At 39.2% G+C, this 21436-nt stretch overlaps 1 protein-coding gene across 1 annotated transcript in view; it reads left to right on the top strand.

Moving 5' to 3' along the window:
• Nucleotides 1–17976: 17976 nt before the first annotated feature.
• The window catches only part of LOC129328520 (contactin-4), a 418707-nt gene continuing 415247 nt past the window's right edge, over nucleotides 17977–21436 (top strand). Inside the window, exon 1 of the mRNA XM_054977634.1 lies at nucleotides 17977–18062. Coding sequence (XP_054833609.1) covers nucleotides 18008–18062 — 55 coding nt within the window. The 5' untranslated portion in view covers nucleotides 17977–18007. The remainder of the gene's footprint in view (nucleotides 18063–21436) is intronic.

The raw sequence follows: 21436 nt of genomic DNA, 5'->3' as shown, positions 1-21436 counted from the left end.
TACACACATGTAGCAGGTATATGGATTTTTACATGGATAGCCAAAATAGATGCAAAATGACTTGTGTTGCTTTTAGGTAGTATAAAGAGGAGCATAACTTGTCAGCTTTTTGCCTTTGGAACTCACTTTAAAGGGCTACTTCAAACATGCAAATCAACCACTCATTTTCACTGTCTACTCTTAATTTGGAATCACATGAAAAAAGTTCTGTGTGATCCAGGTGGTACATAGATACAGCCTAAAGTGACAAATTCTATAATTACTGCAAAAAGTGCTACCATGAACATAGAAACTGTTGGTTCTTCTAGTAGTTGGTGGTAACTAGCTGTTGGTAAATGCTACTGGTTTGGTGCATTTCAAGTACATAGCTCAGTTTGGATCCAAGTTTCCTCCATGCAATCTCTCATGGTAGATTTTAGGGTGGGAAGCTGTGAGGAGAAAATAAGAGTCTGCCACACTTCCTTTTGGGTAATATTCTTTCCTGGAAAATAATAACTTAAAGTCATGGAGAATAATATTTTTTACTATCGCTTCACAAAATAGAGGTTTTTTTTCCTTTTGAAGGATCTATAGTTTCACCATAGAAAGAGAGTTACTGAAACATTTTAAAAAATTCTATCATTGCATTTATGCTGCGACAGCTGCATGTGGTATGGTTGTTCAACTAGCTTTACTATGGAGTGGTAAAGAAATCCCATCTGTGTTTGTTTTGTATGAAAAGATAAGACCTGGTAGTAAACTCTCAACTGCAAGCAGGTGACAGCTTCCGGATATGGATCATTTAGGTGATCAAAATGTGTTAAACAGCTGCATGCAGACTGGTTTGCATTTTTGTATCCTGCCAGGAGTTCTAGTGGTTAAATTGCTTTTGATTCCCTATACAAAAGGTAAGTTACATTTCCTGAGTGAATAGCCAGAACCTTCCAAATCTACAGCTATACTTTTTCAGTGACAAAAAAGATTACTGTAGAATTTTTTATTAAAATACATGCTTTATGCAAAATTCCTCAACATTTACATACATTAGAAAGTGCTGAATCAAGGAACGTTGCCGTTCGTGACCTGGTTTGTAGTAAAACTGATGGTATGATTTCAAAAGATTTGTTTGATGACATACATTAGCAGGCTGTGTTTCACCAGCATTGGCTCCACCAGCTGAATTAATGTTGATGTTGCAGAAAATTCTTACACAGCTAAATATTGCACAATGGATATGCCAAACGATGCTGGGAGATAAATTCCAACAATTTACTTCTAGTCCCAATTGCTCTGCGAAGCCTATTTTCTCAGTAAGAGAAAATATATCGCTTTCTGGATGCCATTAGTTTGAAAAATTAAGGGTGGATGTCTTTTTGTGTGAGGGGAGTAGAACGTTAATGGCATCAGAGAAGTAATAAAGAACTGGGCTTCCTAACCTTATGTTTGAAAAGTCTGGGGGTGAAGGCAAAACTGTTCACTTAAAGATTTTGAAGCAGCCTTGAAAGATGGTATCTGTAGGCTAGGAAAGAGGCAGTTAAATAATCAGATAATGGAGGCTACTGAGAAATGGCCCTTTCAATCTTTGCTGGAATGTGAACTCTTAACAAAACAGTGCAAAATGTTTGGACTGTGAGCTCCACATTTCTGGGTCAGAAGCAAAGAATATCATTGGATTATTAGGCTTCAGTGGACTAGTTATTTGCTTGCTTACTTCATTTATAGCTCAGGTTTTGGTTGAAAGAAGAGCTCTGAAACAACCTAAGAATATATAAAAATATGAAATATGCATCTGATGAAGAGAACTTCAAGATCTTTCCTTCTCAAACTCCACCAGTTCAGACCCAATCAGCATATATTTAAATTTAGGATTGTTTGTTTTGATGTGTATCACTTTGCATATAACCTATATTGTTGTCCATTCTCCGATTTTGGAGAGATCCTTTTGAAGTTCTTCAACTACCTTTGTTTTCACCAAACTAAATAATTCAGTCTTCAGATTTGTCCACTGGGTTATGAACAAATTAAATAACTCTGGACCCAAGATGGATCCTCCTGGGGCCCCACTGTTTCCTTTCTTCCAAATGTCCATTTATTCCTTATTCTCTGCTCTTCCAATTTTCTTCTATAGCTCATTTCATTATTGTTGTTTGAGTCATACTATGGTCTTCAGTGGAGACTCCTAGTAGTGATGCATAGCATGTATCAATAAAATGAGAAGCTATATTTTGCTTAATAGATTATAGCTTTTTAGGCAATCCAATCATGCATAGTATGGTGAAGTAAATAAAACAGTATATAAAAGTTGTATTTCTGGCAGCCAGTACTTTTCATTTATTTGGTAGAAGTAAATATGGGGGGGGGGGAGAGTTTGTTGAGAATCTTATTTTTACAATGGAAATTGGTTTTAGGACCAATAAGAAAACAACTTTCCTTTCAATAAAACACAATGACTTTTCCATGGAGTATGAAATAGTAATTTAAAGAAGATTGCAAGATGCAGAAGTTATAGCAGTGTGCATTGAGTACCATGGTTTAGTGTTCAGCACTAAATTTCACAATATTGTCATACAGCACACTTAAAATGAGACTGAATATGGATGTGCCTGGTATTTCTGGTGAGACTTGCCCAAGGACACCTGTGACAAAGCAAGGATTTGAGGCTGACTCTTCCATAACCCTCCATGATGTCACATTGGCTCTTCCAGATCTTTTTGTGATATCTTCTGTAAAGCAAATAGGAGGCCAGAATACTGCAGTAATCTTACTTTGTTATTCAGTATTCACATTTCACTGGTGGGCACAAGGATTTGTCCTCTAATCTATGAAGTGTTCTATTTATGAAAAGCATATCTCTGTATTAAGGAGTTTTATGAGCACATTACTGTTTTCCGGCTGCACCTCTGGGCCGCTTTCAATGTTGCGTTTTTATGATATGAAAGTGCTCTAATAAGCTAGATGGGAAGGACTGTACGTTCTCAAATGTGCCTTTTAAAAGGTAGTGACTTGCAAGAGCAATCCTCCAGCATGAAAGTGCAAAGTGGGATGAAAATGAAATCCTGCCACCAAATCATAGTTGGCTTATGGAGACCCTTGGTGGGGTTTTCATGGCAAGAGACTAACAGTGGTGGTTTGCCATTGCCTGGCTCTGCAACCCCGGTCTTTGTTGGAGGTCTCCCATCCAATTGCTAATCAAGGTCAGGGCACAAAGTGGGATACGGTCTCCTCAGGATATAGTTATTTCCTTCCTTCTTTCCTTCCTTGCTGATAGATAAGTTTAAACTTTGTAAAAAAAAATGTAAATTGCATATAAACTAATACAAATGGATAATACACCAGTCTTGGGAATCACTTTCAAAATCTCAAATTGCCAAACTTTCCCTCTCCACAAAGCTCTGCTAATTGATATAAATCTTTTGAAAGCTTCTAATATCTTTTTGGCTGTGTCAGTTATGTGACTAATAATTACAATTTGTGTTCTTTGACAAGACATGGTAAGTTTGTGTAAATTGGTCGCAGCACATGCTGCTGCCTATTATACTGACATCATCATCACTGTTCCATAAATTTTGATATCCTTAATGATGTCTCATCTTCATGTCTTGTTTGGTGTTGTTAAAACATTGGAATCAGGCAGAAGTATTTAATGATGTTATGTTAACGTCACTACAAGGCCTAGAGTAAACCTAAAATTTGTGAGAGTATTTAAGGGATTTTTAAGTTAACCACTCACCCCAGAGTGAGTATTGATACTATTACATTATCACTAGCGCTGTGGAATTGTTTAAATACAAATATGAGATGGCCTAATTTTTTTTTAAAATGGGAAATAATAGAGTGGCTCTGATGGTTAGTAAAATGTTATTAGTTGCCTGAATTGTAAGACAGATTGCAAAAGCTAAATAGAATCCATAGCAAAACATCATGTGATTCTGTCTGTGGATTGACATTTTGGACTTTCCTGTGCAAAGATTTGAAAGAGATAATACAAAACAAGGTGCAGAGCCAACACTCTTTTTCATGTTGCACTGTCTTCTTTAGTTTAGATTATGGTTGAGTTTTGCAAAAGCTGATGGCAGATGTGCTATAGAGAGACAGAGCTTCCTACATGCCTTGGAAAGAAAAGTCTGACAATTATAAATGACTAGGCTCAGTTAGGGGTTTGTTTCTTTTGTGATGGTCTGTGGCTTCTTGTGTTGGATCAAAAAGAAATCTCTTGTCTGAATGAAGATATTTCAAGAACTCAATGCATTTTCAGCTATTTAAATTCCATTCATCCCACATGATGAATGTTCTGTATAAACACGATAAAGAAGCTACATGCAGTAAGTTGGCTTCATGCAAGTATGCCATGTGGTATTTATTATCTATCAAATGGCTCAATAATATATAAATCTTACAACCAGGAAGAGAGAGGAGGATGCTGAGACTTTCTGTGATGTGATGGGCTTGTTGAAGGGGAAAGTATGAATGCAGTTCTTTTTGTGATGCCTTTGGCAGGCTGCCACAACTTGTCTTCTTTCCTGGGTTTCTCCTTTTATTTACTCTCCTTCCAGTTGCAGTGTGGGAAAAATGTAATTTTTGAAAGAGCAGCTTTGTGCACATTTTTCATCCATAGAGTCCCACCACTGAATTAATGTCAGATAACTTTAAAAAATAGGCAATCTACTGGGCCGGTCACATACTCTCAGCCTAACCTACCTCACAGGGTTGTTGTGAGGACACTGTAGAAGAGAATGATGTAAGCTTTGGGTCCCCACTAGGGAGAAAGGTGAGGTGTAAATGAAGTAAAATAAAAATAAACAATAGAGGAGGGCTGTATCTGTGGGGTGTAAAAGATTGAGGTGGTGGCATATTTCTTCTTCCTCCTCTTCTCATATTTTCATTGTTTGCATCTATTGCTTACTCGAGCATCACTATATATTACAGACTTTTATACCTCTTCTACTTTAATTATGTGTACTGATGCTCAGTAGTATTAAGTGTATTGACACTCAGTAGTGTCAGCTTTCGCTGCCTGGCTAGAAGTTATCTAAACAAAAATGCCTGTGTAGAGATCCTGTTTTTCTAAGGCTCGGTCTGCACAGAGTAGGAGAATGCAGTGGTAGTTGAATGGATACACCACTCCAGAGTGCAAGAAGTATAAGTACAATTTTTGAATTTATTGCTCCACCCCTGCCCCATAAACAATATAATGAATTAGAAATGGAGAAAGAAACCTATTTCCTGTTGTGCTGCGTGGCTTTTTGTTTGGAACTTATATAGTAGATTTTTATAAAGAGGAAAAGATTGATTGTACACCATCTGTCTGAAATGATACAATGCTATAAGCATTCTTCCCTTATGTTCAGCAGGATTTGAGTAAAGTGGCACCTCAGAGACTAACAAGATTTTTCAGAGTATAAACTTTTGAGAGTCAGAGCTTCCTTCTTCCCTCCCTTCTAAATTATATTTCTCCCTATGTAGACCAGGACTGTGTTAGAATCAAAGCAAATGCAACATAATCTTTAATCAGAATCTTCCTTTTTTAAATTTCAGGTAGTATGGGAATGGGGAATTTGATTGGGAAAACTATCTGTATGTGCAACTTTGGGGAAAGGGTTCATTTATCTTTTCCCCGGCACCAATTTCCTGACTCAATTTTCTGCCTCCCCTCCAGTTGCTTTGAACTTTTTTTAAAAAGTGAAAAGTCCTGATCATGACTTTGCCATGTCATGTCTTATTAAACCCTTAATTACAGTTAGGGAGAAGCAACTGGAATCAGAACTTTACAGCACAAATAGAAAAGAGTCCAGTAGAACCTTTAAGACTAACCAACTTTACTGTAGCATAAGCTTCAAGAATCACAGTTCTCTTTGTCAGACTGGTTCTGGCAACCAGTGAATTGTTTTGGAATTCCACCTGCAATAGGTTCAGTCCTTCAACATGGAATTGTAAATTCCTGAACTTCTCAAATTTCAGTTCATTGCAGCATGAGAAGGTTGAAAAGTTACTTTCACTAATTTGCTTCATGAAAGTGTATAGGTTTGCTTCAGAAGCTTTCAGTTCAGAATACATATCACACACAAGCTTTACTTTTCCCTGCAACCTTAGATTCAGTGTGTTCAGATGCTCTGTGATATCAGTTAAGAAAGCCAAATGAAAAATCTATCCAGGGTCAGAAAGTACTTCCTGACCTTTTATTTTCTCCTTGAGAAAGACATCAACTTCATGACAAAGACTGAAAAAAACATTTGAGGATTTTGCCTCTGCTAAGCCACCTGACTTCTGCATGGTACAATATGTCTCCATATTTTGCATCTATCTCTGAGAGAAAATTTTGAAACTGACAATGAGTAAGGCCGTGATGCCTGATGTAGAATCTTACTACACAAGGCTTGCTGATGGGTGATGCAGTGAAATTGCACGGGAAGTGTAGGTTTAATTTCAGTATCTCTTCATTGATTCTTGCAATGACACCAGTTTTACTTCCTGCCATATTTCTTGCAACATCAGTTGTGATGATTTTAAATTTTTTCCAACTCAGACCAAGATTTTCTACTGAATTACATACCTTCAAGAATGTTTTCTGCAGTTGTGGTGCCTTTCAAACTCTGCAGTGCACACAACTCTTTTGTAATTCTGAAGCTGGAATCTATCCTCCTGATAAATAGCAGTTGAGCAGTGTCTATAATATCATTACTCTCATCTAATGCCAAAGGGGGGGGGGGGAAATCAAAACATTTTGCCTTGGCAATCAGTGACATATGCAGTTCTTCTCCTAGTTCTTCAACATGCCTGGTGATTGTAGATGTAGATAAAATGACACAACTAACACAAGATACCTTATCAGGGCACATTTCCTCCATTACTTTAACCATGCACTTTTTAACAAATTCACCATTAGTGAATGGCCTACCGCTCTGAGCAATACATTTAGCAACATGATAGCTGGCCCTCACAGTAGATAGGTTCTCCTCAATGTGCTTTCTAAAACTATTTTGCTGCTAAAACATTGATTTTTTAAGAGAATTTATCTTTTTCACTCGCATATATTGAGTAGCACTGAGTAACACTGAGACAGTTTCAAGACATATCAGGTAAACTGCTTTATCTTTGTTTAAAGATATACATATAATTATATAAAAATTATGTTTAATATATTCTATATATGTCAGCCTTATATACTCTAATTTTATAAATTCAAAATTGCTTGGTCATTTTTATTTGAAGGTGGTTCTTAGTAGCGATAAATTCAAAAATAGGAAACCGTTTTTTCATTAAGTTTATTGTTTTAGGGAAGATTTCAGCTTGGTAAATTCCATCATTTACCTTTTCGAATATGAAGTAATCCCAGCTTCTGGAATACTGATTGTTATTGTGGGTACAGGTTGTTTTTTCCATCTTAGTGCTATAACGTTTTTGGTTACCATTAAGAGAACGTTAATGAGGTCTCTTCTGATTTGAGGAATCTGCATATTGTCCCATTGGTCTAAAAATATCAGCTATGGTTTCAGTGGAACAATATATCAAGTCATGTTGTAGACATTTTCTTAAAATTTTTTTAGCAGAGCAGCAGTTACAGAGTTTCAGTATTATCTTGAATAAATAAAAATATGAAAATTTAGGAGTCTAATTCTTCCCTTTCCCATCAAACTCACCCCACTCTAGCTGCTATTAGTTTGGGGGTTTTCATTTCAACCATGCTAAAGAAGAGACCCCTGCCTCTACAATTCTCAGGAACATTGGACCGTATAGACAGGCTAGGAAGATTTTTTTTTTAAAAAAGGGATTATGAATCTGACCTACCAGATGGCAGAGTTGAAATCCTAAGTACATTGAGTACTATGAAAGTTGTTTCTTAATAAACATACTGCTTTGAGGTTTAAATCTACACATGCTAATACTTTGTAGGTCTTCCAAAACAGGACAGATAGAAAGAAAGAGTGAAATGGCATCCTCCCACCTGGAGCAGCAGATATAGCATTCAATTGGCTTCAAATGATATGTGGGGTGCATATACACATCACTGCCTGCCAGCCAAGCCTCAATCATGAAAAGCAAAATGGCAGCCGGGCAGAGGGAACTTGGCTGGAGGAAGATATGGGAAGGAGGATCCCTTAAGCTTCTCTGCTAGAGAGCACTTCTTCTCTCTCAACCTAAGGGGCCACTCACCAGCTCCTGCAATCACAGATGCATGAGAAGACTCCTAGCTGGAGTGGGTGAGGGAGGAGAGGCAGAAGCGAGCAAGGCAAAATGTCAGAGCAACCAGTTCTTGTTGAAGAAGGAAAAATGCTTTTGCTTGCAGAAGCAACCTTACTAGTAACTTGGGAATCCATTTGGAAGTGCCTTGATGGGTGGAAAAACAGTCGACTATAGACTAACACAGCTAATTCCTCTGAATCTTGATGGATGGAGCCTCTAGAAAAATTCAGTATGCAAACACTTTGTATCCTTTTATTTTTTAGAAAAATACAAGTCCTTTTACTGTCCTTTTCACACCTTTCCCCCCCCAAAAAACATCTCCGGTACCCTCTCACACAGTTGCTTTATACACATATATAGCCTTCAACATGATAATGCATGGAGAGGGGGAGTGCAAAAGCTGAGCAGGACTGGTAGCCAGCAAAACACCCAAAATGGCCAAAATGCTAGTATGGAGAATGAGACCAAGAGGGGGCTGGCAGAAGGAACCATGTTTTTTGAGAGAAAGGGACATGGAGAACAGCAGTAGGTGGTGCCTCTTGAAGCAGGAAGAATAGTGTGGGTCTGAGGGAATAAGCCCTGAGGGTGATAGCAGAAAACAAGCAGGTTGGAGGGCCACACAGAAAGAGCTTGGGGGTTGCATGGGGCCTACAGGCCACAGGTTGGGGACCCCTGTTCTAGAACTTTCTAGCACAAAGAAAGACTCTCTTCTAGACACACCCAGCTGTGATGAGCATGCTTACTCAGAGGGACACTGACTTCCTTATCTTCATTATCAAATAAACAAGCTTAGCATGAGTACAAGCCACAGGAAAGGCAAAAAATCATTTTTAAAAAATGGATACAGAGTAAGTTAAAGCTAAAAGTTAACTTTTCCTCCATTTATTTAATATTTTCACATTACAGCTACAAGCTTAAAGTTGATAAAAGAAAAATAATAACAGAATAAAAAGAAACAGAATAAAAGAAAAATGTTACACACAAGAAAAGCCTAGGCTAATCCATTTCTGTCAGGTCTCCCTTTTGTTCTGGCCCCTGTTCACAGGTTATGCTTATAAGTGGAACTGTGAACTCTGCCACCAGAGATAAGGACTTTGCCATTGCTTAACTGGTCATTTATTGGGGATGAATTAGAGATGAATAAAGAGTGTCCTGATCTTGCTAGCATCATTAGACTTTAAAAGGACAAATTAATGAGATTATACCAGAACTAGTTTTCTTACTCTCTGAACTTGAATGTGATGTTTACTGGAACTACTGTAATAAAAGCTTAAGAACATACAGATCTTTCAGAGCTGAAAATTCTTTGAGAATACAGGCACTTGGGTGGTGAGTGCTGTAAAGAAAATGAACTGTTTATATGCAAGTTGTGCTAGTGTAAATAAAGTCAGTCTTCAAAAAGCCAAATGGTTTTTTACAGTTCTTCCTTATGGATATGATCCAACACATTTAAGTACTTTAGGTTATGTTATTTAATTTTCTCTTTTAAAGAAATAGTTTTTCAGGATGTAAGCTTTCAGGAGTCAGAACTCCTTTCTTCAGACATGAGTAGGAATGGAGATTCCTGAGCTTTTATTTCTCAGCCAAAAGGGTAAGTGAGGTGATCCAAAAAAGGGGGTTGTACCTTTACATCCTTGTAACACCTCACCTACTTTTTGCTGGGATATAAAGGCTCAGGGATCTCCATTCCTACCTGTCTGAAGAAGGGAGCTCTGACTCTAGAAAGGTTATACCCGGGAAATCGTGTTGGTCTCTAAGGAGCCATTGGACTTGTATCCTGCTGTTCTACTGCAGACCAACACGCTACCCACCTAAAGAAATAGTTGTGATTTAGTGTTTATCCATACTTGGAACAAATCCCGTTTAGCTATTGCATTTATTTCTTTGCAGGCTTGTGTTAGGTGTAGGGTGCAATATGGGCTGTCTTAATACATTATTTATTGCTGTATTTATATGATTGCTACCAGAGTTTTAATTTTTTTATATATGTATTTATATGTTGTTAATCTGCTCTGAGCCCGTGTGCAGGGAGAGTGGACTATAAATAAAATAAATAAATGTATAATAACAGACACATAGCCCACTCTGTTTCTCATTACAGTGAAGTAAGCTCCACTGAGGGGAGCTCAATGGAACTAATTTTGGAGTAATATGTGTAGTTTTATTAGCAAGTAAATGAGCAGATGATTGTAATATTAGCTTGGCAAAGAATTCTTTTACATAGTTTTTTTTATGCTTACATTTAGCTTGTCTTTTATTTAGGTGATAAGCAGTGGAATCCTAAACAGACTTGGAAGAGTGTCAATCTGTTAAGGATTACACTGTAAATGCCTTTTGTTGTGCTATGTACTACATTAATGGTGATTTACTTTGATTTTTAGCATAATTGTCTGAAACACTGATACATATCAGTGGGCAGAGGAAAAAAATAAATAAGAGATACCTGCTAGAAACCTACTTTTGTTTCTCATTCTTTTGCAATGTGCCTGAAATGTTTTCTCAGGTATACTTTATGGGAAGGGGGGCTGCCTATGCAAACTTTTTTGATGACAGACTATGTTATTTTCCTTTTGAATGAAAGAAAAATGGAATTGCTTCTTCTGTAGAATATTGCTTATCAGTCCAAGTAACTTATAGATTTAACAGTTTGTGTATTGCATTTGCTCAGAGGCTCTGAAAAAAGGGCCTCTAAATGCTTTTTCAACTATACCCATGTTGCTTCTTCCACTGCCTTAACACGCTTAAAGTTCTTATAGTCAACTTTCTATCAAAATCCAATTACAAACAAAGGTGCCTTTCAAAACAATTTGCTGCAGCCGGATGAAATCGCCAAAAAGTAAGGTTAGAAAAAGTGTCAGCACAAAATCTAGGCCTTTTCTGGGGGAGGAGTATTGGATTAAAATGTTTACACACACACACAAACACACAAACCACTTTTGTGGTAACAGTACAGCTTTCCCTTAAAATGTAATAAAAGTGTCCTCTTTTATTTCTTTTTGGACTTGTCATAGTCCCTTTGGGTAGTTTCCAAACTCTCCTGTGTTTATTGAAAAATAATTTGCAGAAATTTGATAAAACCATATATAATAGGGTGCTATCCTTTTCTACGGATATGCTTGTGTGAGCTTCCTGGCATAGATTTCAGCAAATAGAAACTGCATGTCTTAGGAAAAGTAGAACATGAAAAAGAAGAAACTTTTTCATAAGTATATGCAGCTATGGCAACATCTTGGTTCTGCTAATATTGTAACCCATCAGAAATTTGGGTAAGTGAATCCCACCATCTTTGAATTCTTCTTAGTGGAGAAAGGGGGTGGACTTTGAAGATGACAGCATCCTTTACCCTTTTGGTCTGTACAGTTGCCAGTCAACCCCGAGGTAGCTCCAAGAAAATGTACAAGACAGCAGATTTCGAAAGCTGGTATATATTTTCTCACACAGTGAAATGTAACAACTTACGAGCATACCGTATAACAAAAGCTATGACTATAAGCAACTTTTGTCATTAGAGAAATGGTACTCTGAACAGAGACAAATCCTTCCAAGTGTGCCCTCTAATATTGTTGTCCAAATAGGACAACTCCTTTATTAGTTGGAGGAATTAGTTTTAAGAAGGCAAATGACAGGAGGTGACTAGGATTCTCCACCTATGTCTAAGGAGACTATTCTCTTAGTGAACTCTCAAATAATTCAGGCAGGTGTTCAACCAGAAAGGTTTTTTTTTTTAATTGAAGAGACAATAAAGGCAAATGTACAGAAAATCACACAGCATGCATACAAGGCTAACTAGGAAAAACAGGGAAGAAAGAGGGAGAAAGCTGTTTCAGGGAGGATAATAACTACCAGTCCCAAAGATAGGAGGGGTTCGTGGAGGCAGCAGCGAAAATGGCCAGTGTTTCATTGTTAGTCAATATGATCAACAGCTGGGACATTCAATAAACAGAACAATAGGGTATAGATTGCAGAAATTTGAAAACAAGCAGAAATCTGATACAGAGCTGAAACAGTGATGAAACAAAACGTAAGTAATTTGATATAACATAAACCACAGCGCCCAATAGTATAGTCTACAGTCCCTATCCCTTTATTTGAAACATCTCTTTGTACCATTTCCTTACAGCACAGCCTAATTAATTGTATATGAAATCCCTTGAATAATTTGGTTTTGTGCAGTTTGCAGAAAGCCAGTAGTGTGGGAGTTTTCCTGACTTCTTCACGCAGGCTGTTCCATACTGTAGGGACCACTACAAAGAGCGCATGTGTACGGGCAGCTGTTGAGAGTGGCTCCTGCAGAAGACTGTACAGATGAGCAAAATAGAACAAAGGTAGAGATATGGTTCCATAGAGCTGAGGGGCCAAGGCTTTGTATGTTTTACTGAGCTCGCTAACTGATGATTAATGAATGGAATGACTGCAGACTGCGAGTAATCTGTGTGCTCTCTAGCTCCTTACAATAATTGATCAGTGGCATTCTGCACCAACTGGAGTCTATGAGTTGACTTTGATGAGAAACTTATGTAGAGTGCATTAAAGTAGTCATCTTGTTACCATACCATGGATCCAGGTAGCCAGATCAGTTGTGTCAAGGTAAGTGAGAGGCATCTTCCAGGCTAGACTTTGGTAGAAGGCATTTTTGGCAGCTGCCTTAACTTTTTTTCTCTAACAGCAATGCTAGATCTAATATACTTGAGTCTACAAGGGTCAATTGAACCCCATAAAAAGTGGGGAACAAAAGTTGTGACCTCATCAAGATCCCCAGTGTCCCAACCAGCATTATATCTGGTTTCAGTATTTGTTCACTTTTAGCTATTTGACCATAACTGTCAGGTAGTGACTTAAGATCTCTCCTTCTTCACCCAGGAATTTGAATAGTGAGATATGAAGTTGGCTGTCATCTGCATATCGATGACATCGAATTCCAAAGCTATGAATGATTTCTTCTAAAGGCTTTACATAGAGGTTGAATATTATAGGGGATAAGATTGTGCCCTGTGGAACCCTGCAAGATAATTCCAGCTCCGGATATAGTTGGTCTCCAGCAGCGACCCCTTGAGTCTGTTCCATGCGGAACAATTTAAACCAGTCCAAGTCACATCCCCTGATACTCGCTTCTGCTTCCAAATGTGTCAACAGGACATGAGCTGCTGTGTCAAGGGGTGCAGATAGATCCAGGAGGAGCAACAATCTAGGAAAAAACATGGCTAAGAGGATTCATGATTCATAAAAAAGATTAATAAAATTATACACTGGGTGGAGAAAGTGGATAGAGGAAGCTTTTTCTCCATCCCTCCTAATATTAGAACTCAGGAGTAGACATGGGCACAAACAGTATTACGAATGGAAAAAAACCCACGAACAGGCTGCTTGGCTGCTCGCGAACGGGCTGTCTGTGATGCGCCATTCCAGCCAAACAGGCAGTCGGTGCAAGTCTCGTTCATTGATCTCGGGCACCATTCGGGAAGCTAGACACTCAGGCGCCTTCAATCAATTGCCTTGGCAATGGAGTGGGGGAGCGCCTGAACTCTGTCTGCACTGCCCCGGACATTCCAATCAAAGCCCACCTTAGCTTAATGGGCAGGTCTTCCCAAGCGTGGAGCTGCAAACCGTTAACAATTGGTAATGTGGGAGCAGACACCGGGGGGAGGGGGGAGGGGGTCGTTCTGTGGCCATGAGAACTCTAATCTCATTGCTGCAAACCCTGTTAGGCAGTTCTGACTGCCAACCACAGGCCTCCTGCGTTTCTCAATCAGTCCTCAGCTTATAAAAGGGTATTGCGCTTCCAGTTCTGGTTTCACTTTCAGCAAGCAGTGGAGTGGGATAGAGCTATTAATAGGGAGAGAGAGAGGGAGAGTGCATTGGAACTGGGCTTTTTTCTGTGTCTGGTGGGTGGGATAGGGAGCTATCCCCTCTGGTTCCAGGGCTGCTGCCAGGCCCTGGGGCCAAGCTCAGTGGGCACCTTGGCTGAGGGCTCACCCTGATTATTAGTGCCTGATCTGGTCAGGTCTCTGGGAGTGTTGGGCTAGGGCTCTACCCCCTCCCTCCGGGAACGTATAACTCCGAGATCCATACTGCAATCTTGACCAACCTTGGTTGGTGGCTGGAGAAGAGCCTGCTGCACATTCTCTGTGAATATGGGCTCTCTAAGTGCTAAGGGGGCCACTCTGGCACTGACGAACACCAAATATGTTCAGTAACGGGACATGTTCAGGTCTGGTCGGCTGTTCGTGTTCATCATCGGGAATGAACACCGAACAGCCTGTTCAGGTTTTTTTCCCCCCGTTCATGCCCATGTCTACTCAGGAGCACTCGCTGAAGTTACTGCAAAATAGGATTGGGATAGACGAAAGGAAATACTTGTTTAGTCAACCAGGAATTTTCTGCCACTGGATGTAGTGAGGGGCACAAGCAGAAATAGCTTTAAAAGGTTGTTAGATAGATGCATCGATGAGAGGTCCATCAATGGCTACTAGCCATGGTGACTGAAAGGGTAGCCTCCATATCTAGAGGCGGCAAATTTCTGAATACTAGTGCAAGGAGGCAGCAGCAGGGGAGGGCCTCAGTCTATATGCCCTGTTTGTTTGGCCCTAGAGAGCACTTGTTTGGCTACTGTGTGAACAATGTGTTGCCTAGATGGTCTGATCCAGCAGGTTGTACTGATGTACCTATGCACATTCACCATAATTAATTTATTTAAACTACTGTTTTATATGTTTGAACTGAACACTGGCTAAAGTCTAAAATTGTTTGACAATATTCTTATGGATACAGAGATGGTATCATTTCTGTCCTATCAGTTTCCCACAATCTTCTGCAGGTCTAAGTCAGGGACTTGTATTTTATCATGAAGTGCCGAAGCCGGCATGGCTTACTAAATGTTAGTTTCCAGTGGGACTTGTAGGAAAGCTTTTATATCTTCCCATGAAAGCAGTGCACTGAAAGCAGTACTCTTTCTAGGAAGTAAGTGCCTTCTTTCAGCAAAAGCATTTATGAGAAATGATATGAGAAGGTAGGACTAGGCTACAAGGTTGCTGGATTTCCAGTATCTTGCTGAACATCCTGGAGTTCACTGCTGCATTTTTTATGCAAGGCAATATCAGGAAGCCTTAAATATCAGCTTTATATATATTTTAAAGTCCATATTATCTTATAACTGGGAGTTGTTATTCACAAATGGGGAAAATATGTTGTTTGAGATAAGGAAAAGTGACAAAGATCAGCAAATTCACTTTCTGAAGAAAACAGATTATCAAAAATTACTGTTGTGATAGCAGAACAACCAACCTTTTGGCATCTGTCTATTTCTTTTTCGGGCAAGAATAGGCACCCTAGTTGGCGCTACGGTGCAAATGTAGAATACTTTTAAAAAATTAAATTAAAAAACAAATCATAACAATTCGAATTTTCAGAAACATTGAAATAATTTAATGAAAGACATAAGTAGAGGCTGCTGGGTCATAGCAGAGGTCCATCTAGTCCAGCATACTGTTTGCATAGCCCTCAACCAATTGGAGGGCCAAACAAACTGGGAATAGAGGCGGACAGCCACCCTTGCTACTGCCTCTCAGAGCTTAGGTATTAAAAGAAAACCTTCTTATTCTGTAGAAGCCATGCAATGACTCCCCCATCCAAAATAAGCAAAATGTAATATTTACTCTCAATCTTTATTTTTAATGAATATTTATAAATAATTTAGAACTTAGATGAAATACTTGGATAAAAAAAAATTAAAGTGCACACATTAATATTTAGGAGGTTGTTTTTAACAATAGCAAGGAATTTGGTAATGATGGAAAGCTACTTGTAATAGAAAGAAACTGAATGACAGGAAAAAACTTTTCTGCAATTACCAACTCAATACTTCATTGTAAGAAGTGTTGGATGCATTCTAGCTAGTGAGTACTATGAACTAGTAATTAGTTGCACCTGACCTGAATTGAATCATTCTGAATGCAAGCAGTACTTAAACTATACACTGCACAATATAAAGTCTGAGTGTTGTTGATGTAGTACAAACCAGGAGCCCGTGAAGACTCAGTTTGGGAATCCCACTTCTCTTCTTAGTTTCTCCCCTCCAAGATTCTTGCAGGGGCTTGAGCTTGCTAATTTTTCTCCTGACTTGATTCGACTCAGTTGCTGTCAAAGTTCTTGCTGATTTTGGAGCAATTTTAGTCCTCATAAAACCTTTTTAAATGTGTTTTTAGAAAATGTATATGCTGCCTTTCCAGAGAATTGTTCAAGAAGGTTCTCATAGTAAATAAGAATGTTAAACAGCATATGGGACAAAATGGACCCTTTCAGAACCCCAGAACATAAATTCCAAGCGTATTAGTTGCTATCCCCCAGGGGCCACCTTTTGGGATCATCTATTTTCAACCCAGCCAAGCTTTCCAGAAGGATACCATGGTTGACCACTGAAAATCACAAAGAAATCCAAAAGACTTAAGTGCCTATCATTCTCCCAGTGAAGATCAACTGTTAGGGCAACCAAAGCAATTTTCATCCCAAACCAATGCCTGAATCCAGATTGAATTGGATGAATATTTCCAAGTTTGGGGGGTGGGGAAGGGTATTTAAAAATCATTTTTCTGAGTATCTGAAAAGTCTTGTTTGTGGGTGGCCCAGTTTTACTGCTTGGGACATCCAGTGTACTATTATATGCAGTGATTCTTTTGGATGTTGTTAGAGAGAAACCGATTAATGTTGTATATAATTTAACAGAATCTGTAGCGTGCCCCTTATAACAAATGTAATCATTCACTTACTTTGTTATTATGTTCTACTAATCAGCATTTTCCTGCTTATCTACAGTCAGCCTAATCACCTTGTATGTCAGAATATTGGAATATATTCCATTAGTCTTCTTGCCCTTCCATTGCATCGGCAGATGAGAAGATAAGAATTCTTACTCTTCTCAGCACATTGAACCTGACTTTATTAGAATTCAAGCAATTTAAACTTACAAAAGCAGGCAAGGATCTCTAATGATACCACTTCACTTTCTATTAGGCATGCAGTTTGTCTTGTAAACATGAAGGCTCCTTAACTCCGAGACATCAGAGAGATGAATAAATGATGAAAACATATGATTACATGGGTTTATTTATCTTTAGTCTAAAATGCCTGGTATGAGTTCAGAATATCAGTATATTTTTATAAAAAAACATTTTTCCTATATCATTGTTGTTATGATCTATTTAAATTATCTCAAATAACCCTGGTTATCTTAAATAACCCTGGTTTTGTATATGGAAAGACATTTTTCATCTCCGCTGGGACCTGTATGCTGTTCTTGATACCATTTCATTTGCTGCAGTAAGAACAAGTTCAAAGCTGTCCAAGGTATTTTGTTTTATTTTAAGCAAGATGATAGCACTTAGTGGAGTTTAATCTTCGAAAGATTTTTTAAACATGATTAAATAAGAAATCATTTACTGGTTCAGTGGGATGAAAACACACCAGGCCGTAGAAAGATAAGCAAGCAGATCTAAGACCATCAGGAGACCTTTTCAGCCTTCTCATTATAAGAAATAGCTTTAAAAAAATTTATTTTACATATAAAGGTCTTTTTCTCACACCCAGACTTTTAAAAAAGTACAATTTCAAAAGAGTTACGGTTTCCTCCCTCTCTGAATGACTTAAAGTAATGGCTTCTCTCTTTTCCTTCAGGAGTAAAATTCTTCCAGATCACATGGAAAGAATCTCAAAGTACATAAGGAGCTATAATCCTAAATCTCATTGTAATATTTTTTGTATCCCTGCAGATTAAGGATTGTATAAAACTTAAAAGGAACAGCATTCCAATCACTACATATTGGACTTGGGCCTTCTTTGACCTCGGAAACTGAAAATGAGGTTGCTATGGGAACTACTCGTGCTGCAGTCATTCATGTTGTGCCTTGCAGGTAAAGTGCCATTTTTTAAAAAAACTTTTTTTTCTTTCTGTATTTCTGATCTTAAAATGCCAATGTAATGCTATACATTAATTCAAAATGGCACAGAGTTTCATATGCACATGGTACAGCAGCAAATAAAACTTTTCTTGGCCTGCATTTAACTTCAATGGCTGAATGAACTATACTCATGTTTTTAACTTGTTTTTTTCGGTATTAGTGCCTTTCATAGCTAGGTTCAAGATATTTCTGAGATCTGTTTCTCCCCATTTTTTTTTTAAGTAAGTGGCTTGTTGACAAGAGTCAGTGTTCTCCTTTTCTGTACTAAGAACATCAGTGGCATGTTTGACATGTTTCTGCAGAAAGTGGCACTGCTACAAATTGGATACAAAACAAATTATTCGAGTAATATGATTGAGACATTCTAACCATATCAATGCTACTTTTTGTTAACTGGGTCACATTTCCATTGCTTGAATATATAATTTTCCTATATAAAGGGGCATAAAATCTTGCTTACGAAGTTACATATTGGAGATACTGAATGATTTTTCTGTGCACTTTGATACATGATGTACCCAGAAACGTAGCAGTTTAGAACAGTCCAGGTTTACTAAATTTCAAGAGCTTGTTAAACCAAAATAAAGCGCAATACAACACAGCTTCAGTTCTTTGTGAAGTTAAATGATATGCAAAGATGCTACACTGCAAATTTATTTTGTTGAGATATGTTAAGAAGCTGGTTTTCAGTACAAAATCTGCCAAAGATCAGTTAGCAAGTTGGTCAGCTCACATGACTTGAGTCAAAACCATTTGACTCGGTGAACCCGACACAAGTAACTACACCATTTAAAAGTTTCAGTGTTGTTTTTTTCCCCCTTGATAATACAAAGTTTATTTCTCAGTATCTTAATGTTATTCTATACATACAACTATCAAAGTTGTTGTTACAGATAGTCTTATGTTTCATGAATTGTCTTATAATTTGGGTTTGGGCTGACTTGGCAACTAGTGAATGATTAGGGAGGTAAAATGGTTTTTAATGCTTGTTACCTGGCAGAAGTGGCTCTCCATTTTAGAATATCATATTCTTCATGTAGTAGGAAGGATAAGGAAACTATGTGTGACCATTTGGATGGATAGAAGTGGGTAAAGGTAAAAGTAAGAGTCTCGCTGCGTAGGGTGGTAAGCTGCAGTACTGAAGCCCAAGCTCTGCTCACAACCTGAGTTTGATCCCGGTGGAAGCCGGATTCAAGTAGCCGGATCCAGGTTGACTCAGCCTTCCATCCTACTGAGGTTGGTAAAATGAGTACCAAGTTTCCTGGGGGTAAAGTGTAGATAACTGGGGAAGGCAATGGCAAACCACCCTGTAAGAAAAAGTCTGCCAAGAAAATGTTGTGATGCAATGTCCCCCCATGGGTCAGTAATGACTCTGTGCTTGCTCAGAGGACTACCTGTACCTAGAAATGGGTGCCCTATAAAATAAGGCTAATTACCAAATGTTACTGGGAAGGATATCAGAACCAAATCTTAGTCTTCCCCATATGATTGCTATTCAGACCAAACACTAATCTTTCGGGAATCCAATGAGTAGTCCAACAGAAATTTACGTTTCAATGCATTTGGGTTCCCCCTCCCTCAATTTTTTCCTTTGTATTCACATAGAATGAAAGCATTTGAGATTTTTTTTCTCTATTAAAGTCCTGTAAGTTTTCGCATCAGCCTTGAGATTCAGGAAATCACGGAAAGGCATATCTGTATGTTAGAAAATAGAAATGAGAGAGAGAGAGAGAGAGAGAGAGAGAGAGCTTCAAAACTAGTCCTTTTTGTGCTGAATTCTTTTCCCCCCCATTTTATTTTTTGTTGCAGAAATGCAGTTATACTCTTCTACACTGTAGAAGCAAAAAAACCCTTCTTTAAATCCTAAAAAAATCCTTGTTTCATTGCAAACAAAGGCATAGTTTTACGGTGGCTTCTATTGATGTTGCAGCACTTGAATGCACTTTTCCTGGGGGAAAGACAGGAAAACCATGAGCGGAAGTTGGAGTCTGTTGTGGATGGGTGGCAAATGGCAGCCATTCCCACTTACATCAGTGGAAAATTTTGGCGAATCCAACTCAATCAAAAAAAGGTGACAACTTTTGCTAAGGCGATAAAAGGCAGGTAGAACTCAATTAAGATTTGGTAATTGGCATTTCCCGCCAGGCCAGCGCGTCTGGCAGCCGCCTCGAGCGCTGAGGCGCTGGAGGGGGTGCTGGGGGCGGGGGGTGGTGCACCGCAGAGCTGGCGGTGGCAGCGCTGGCAGCTGAGCGGGAGGGCTGGGAAGCTGCCCATGTGCCACCCCAGCTTCCTGCTGTGCCTGGCTTGCAGCTGCTGCGCCCAGCCGGGAGCATGTGATGTCGGTGGCTGGTGCAGGGCAGTCTGAGTGGGCAGCCTCCCAGCCCTCCCGCTCAGTTGTCCCATGCTGCCGCCGCTGCCACCTACACCAGCTCCAGGCCAGGCACGGCAGGTGGCCTGAGTGGCACAGAGCAACTGAGCGGGAGGGCTGGGAGACCACCCACACACTCTCCAAGCTGCCTGCCATGCCAATGGGGCCTGCTTGCAGCGGCATGCTGCGTGATGATGTCACACACAGTGACGTCATCACACAGTCTGGGTACGTGTGCGCGTGTGTGGGTGGCAACAGCCCTGAAGCTGCCCCCAGCCTCAGGCGCCAGAAACTCTGGCACCAGCCCTGTTTCCAGCCCCTCTAGGAATGTAGCATAGTGGTTAAGTGGTTCGGCTGTGCATCAGCACTCTGCTGGTATGAATCCCACTATTGCCATGAGCTCGGTGGCTTTGGGGAAACCCCAGCTGCATTGTGGGGATAATAATAACACTGACTTGTTCACCGCTCAGAGCGGGGAATTAATCTGTCTAGAAGAGCAGTATATAAGCCTATTATCTTTTCCTGATTCGTCTTCCTCTTGCTTTCTGGTTTGGAGCTGTTTTATTCTTGTGTCAGCTCACAAGAAGTTGAAAACAGAATTTTCAGTGTTCGGCATCTTTAAATAGAATCAATGTGTATGAGAAAGAACATGTATTTTAGGTTTCTAGCTTTAGGCATCTAGGTTTACAAATGTCAGCAGCCAGCCACTAATTTGTAGACTTGTAAATAAAGGAGGAATCTCATAGTTCACATTAAAGAGAAGCTTGTTTCTTCAGCACAAAAGCATCAGGGCCTTGAGTTGTAAGTGATCTACATAGTATAAAGTAGTCAAAGACATGTGATTCTAATTGTATGGCGTTCTCTCTACTTGGAGCAGCTTTGCAATTTTCTGTTCACATCCTCCAAAGCAAGCACCTTAGGGTTAAACTGCCTGGACATTTGTGTCAGAGCAAATTGT

This window comes from Eublepharis macularius, chromosome 4 (assembly GCF_028583425.1).
Source record: "Eublepharis macularius isolate TG4126 chromosome 4, MPM_Emac_v1.0, whole genome shotgun sequence".
Classification (NCBI taxonomy): Eukaryota; Metazoa; Chordata; class Lepidosauria; order Squamata; family Eublepharidae; genus Eublepharis; species Eublepharis macularius.
Note: the sequence above shows the minus strand (reverse complement) of the source record. Positions and strands in the feature narration are given on the sequence as shown.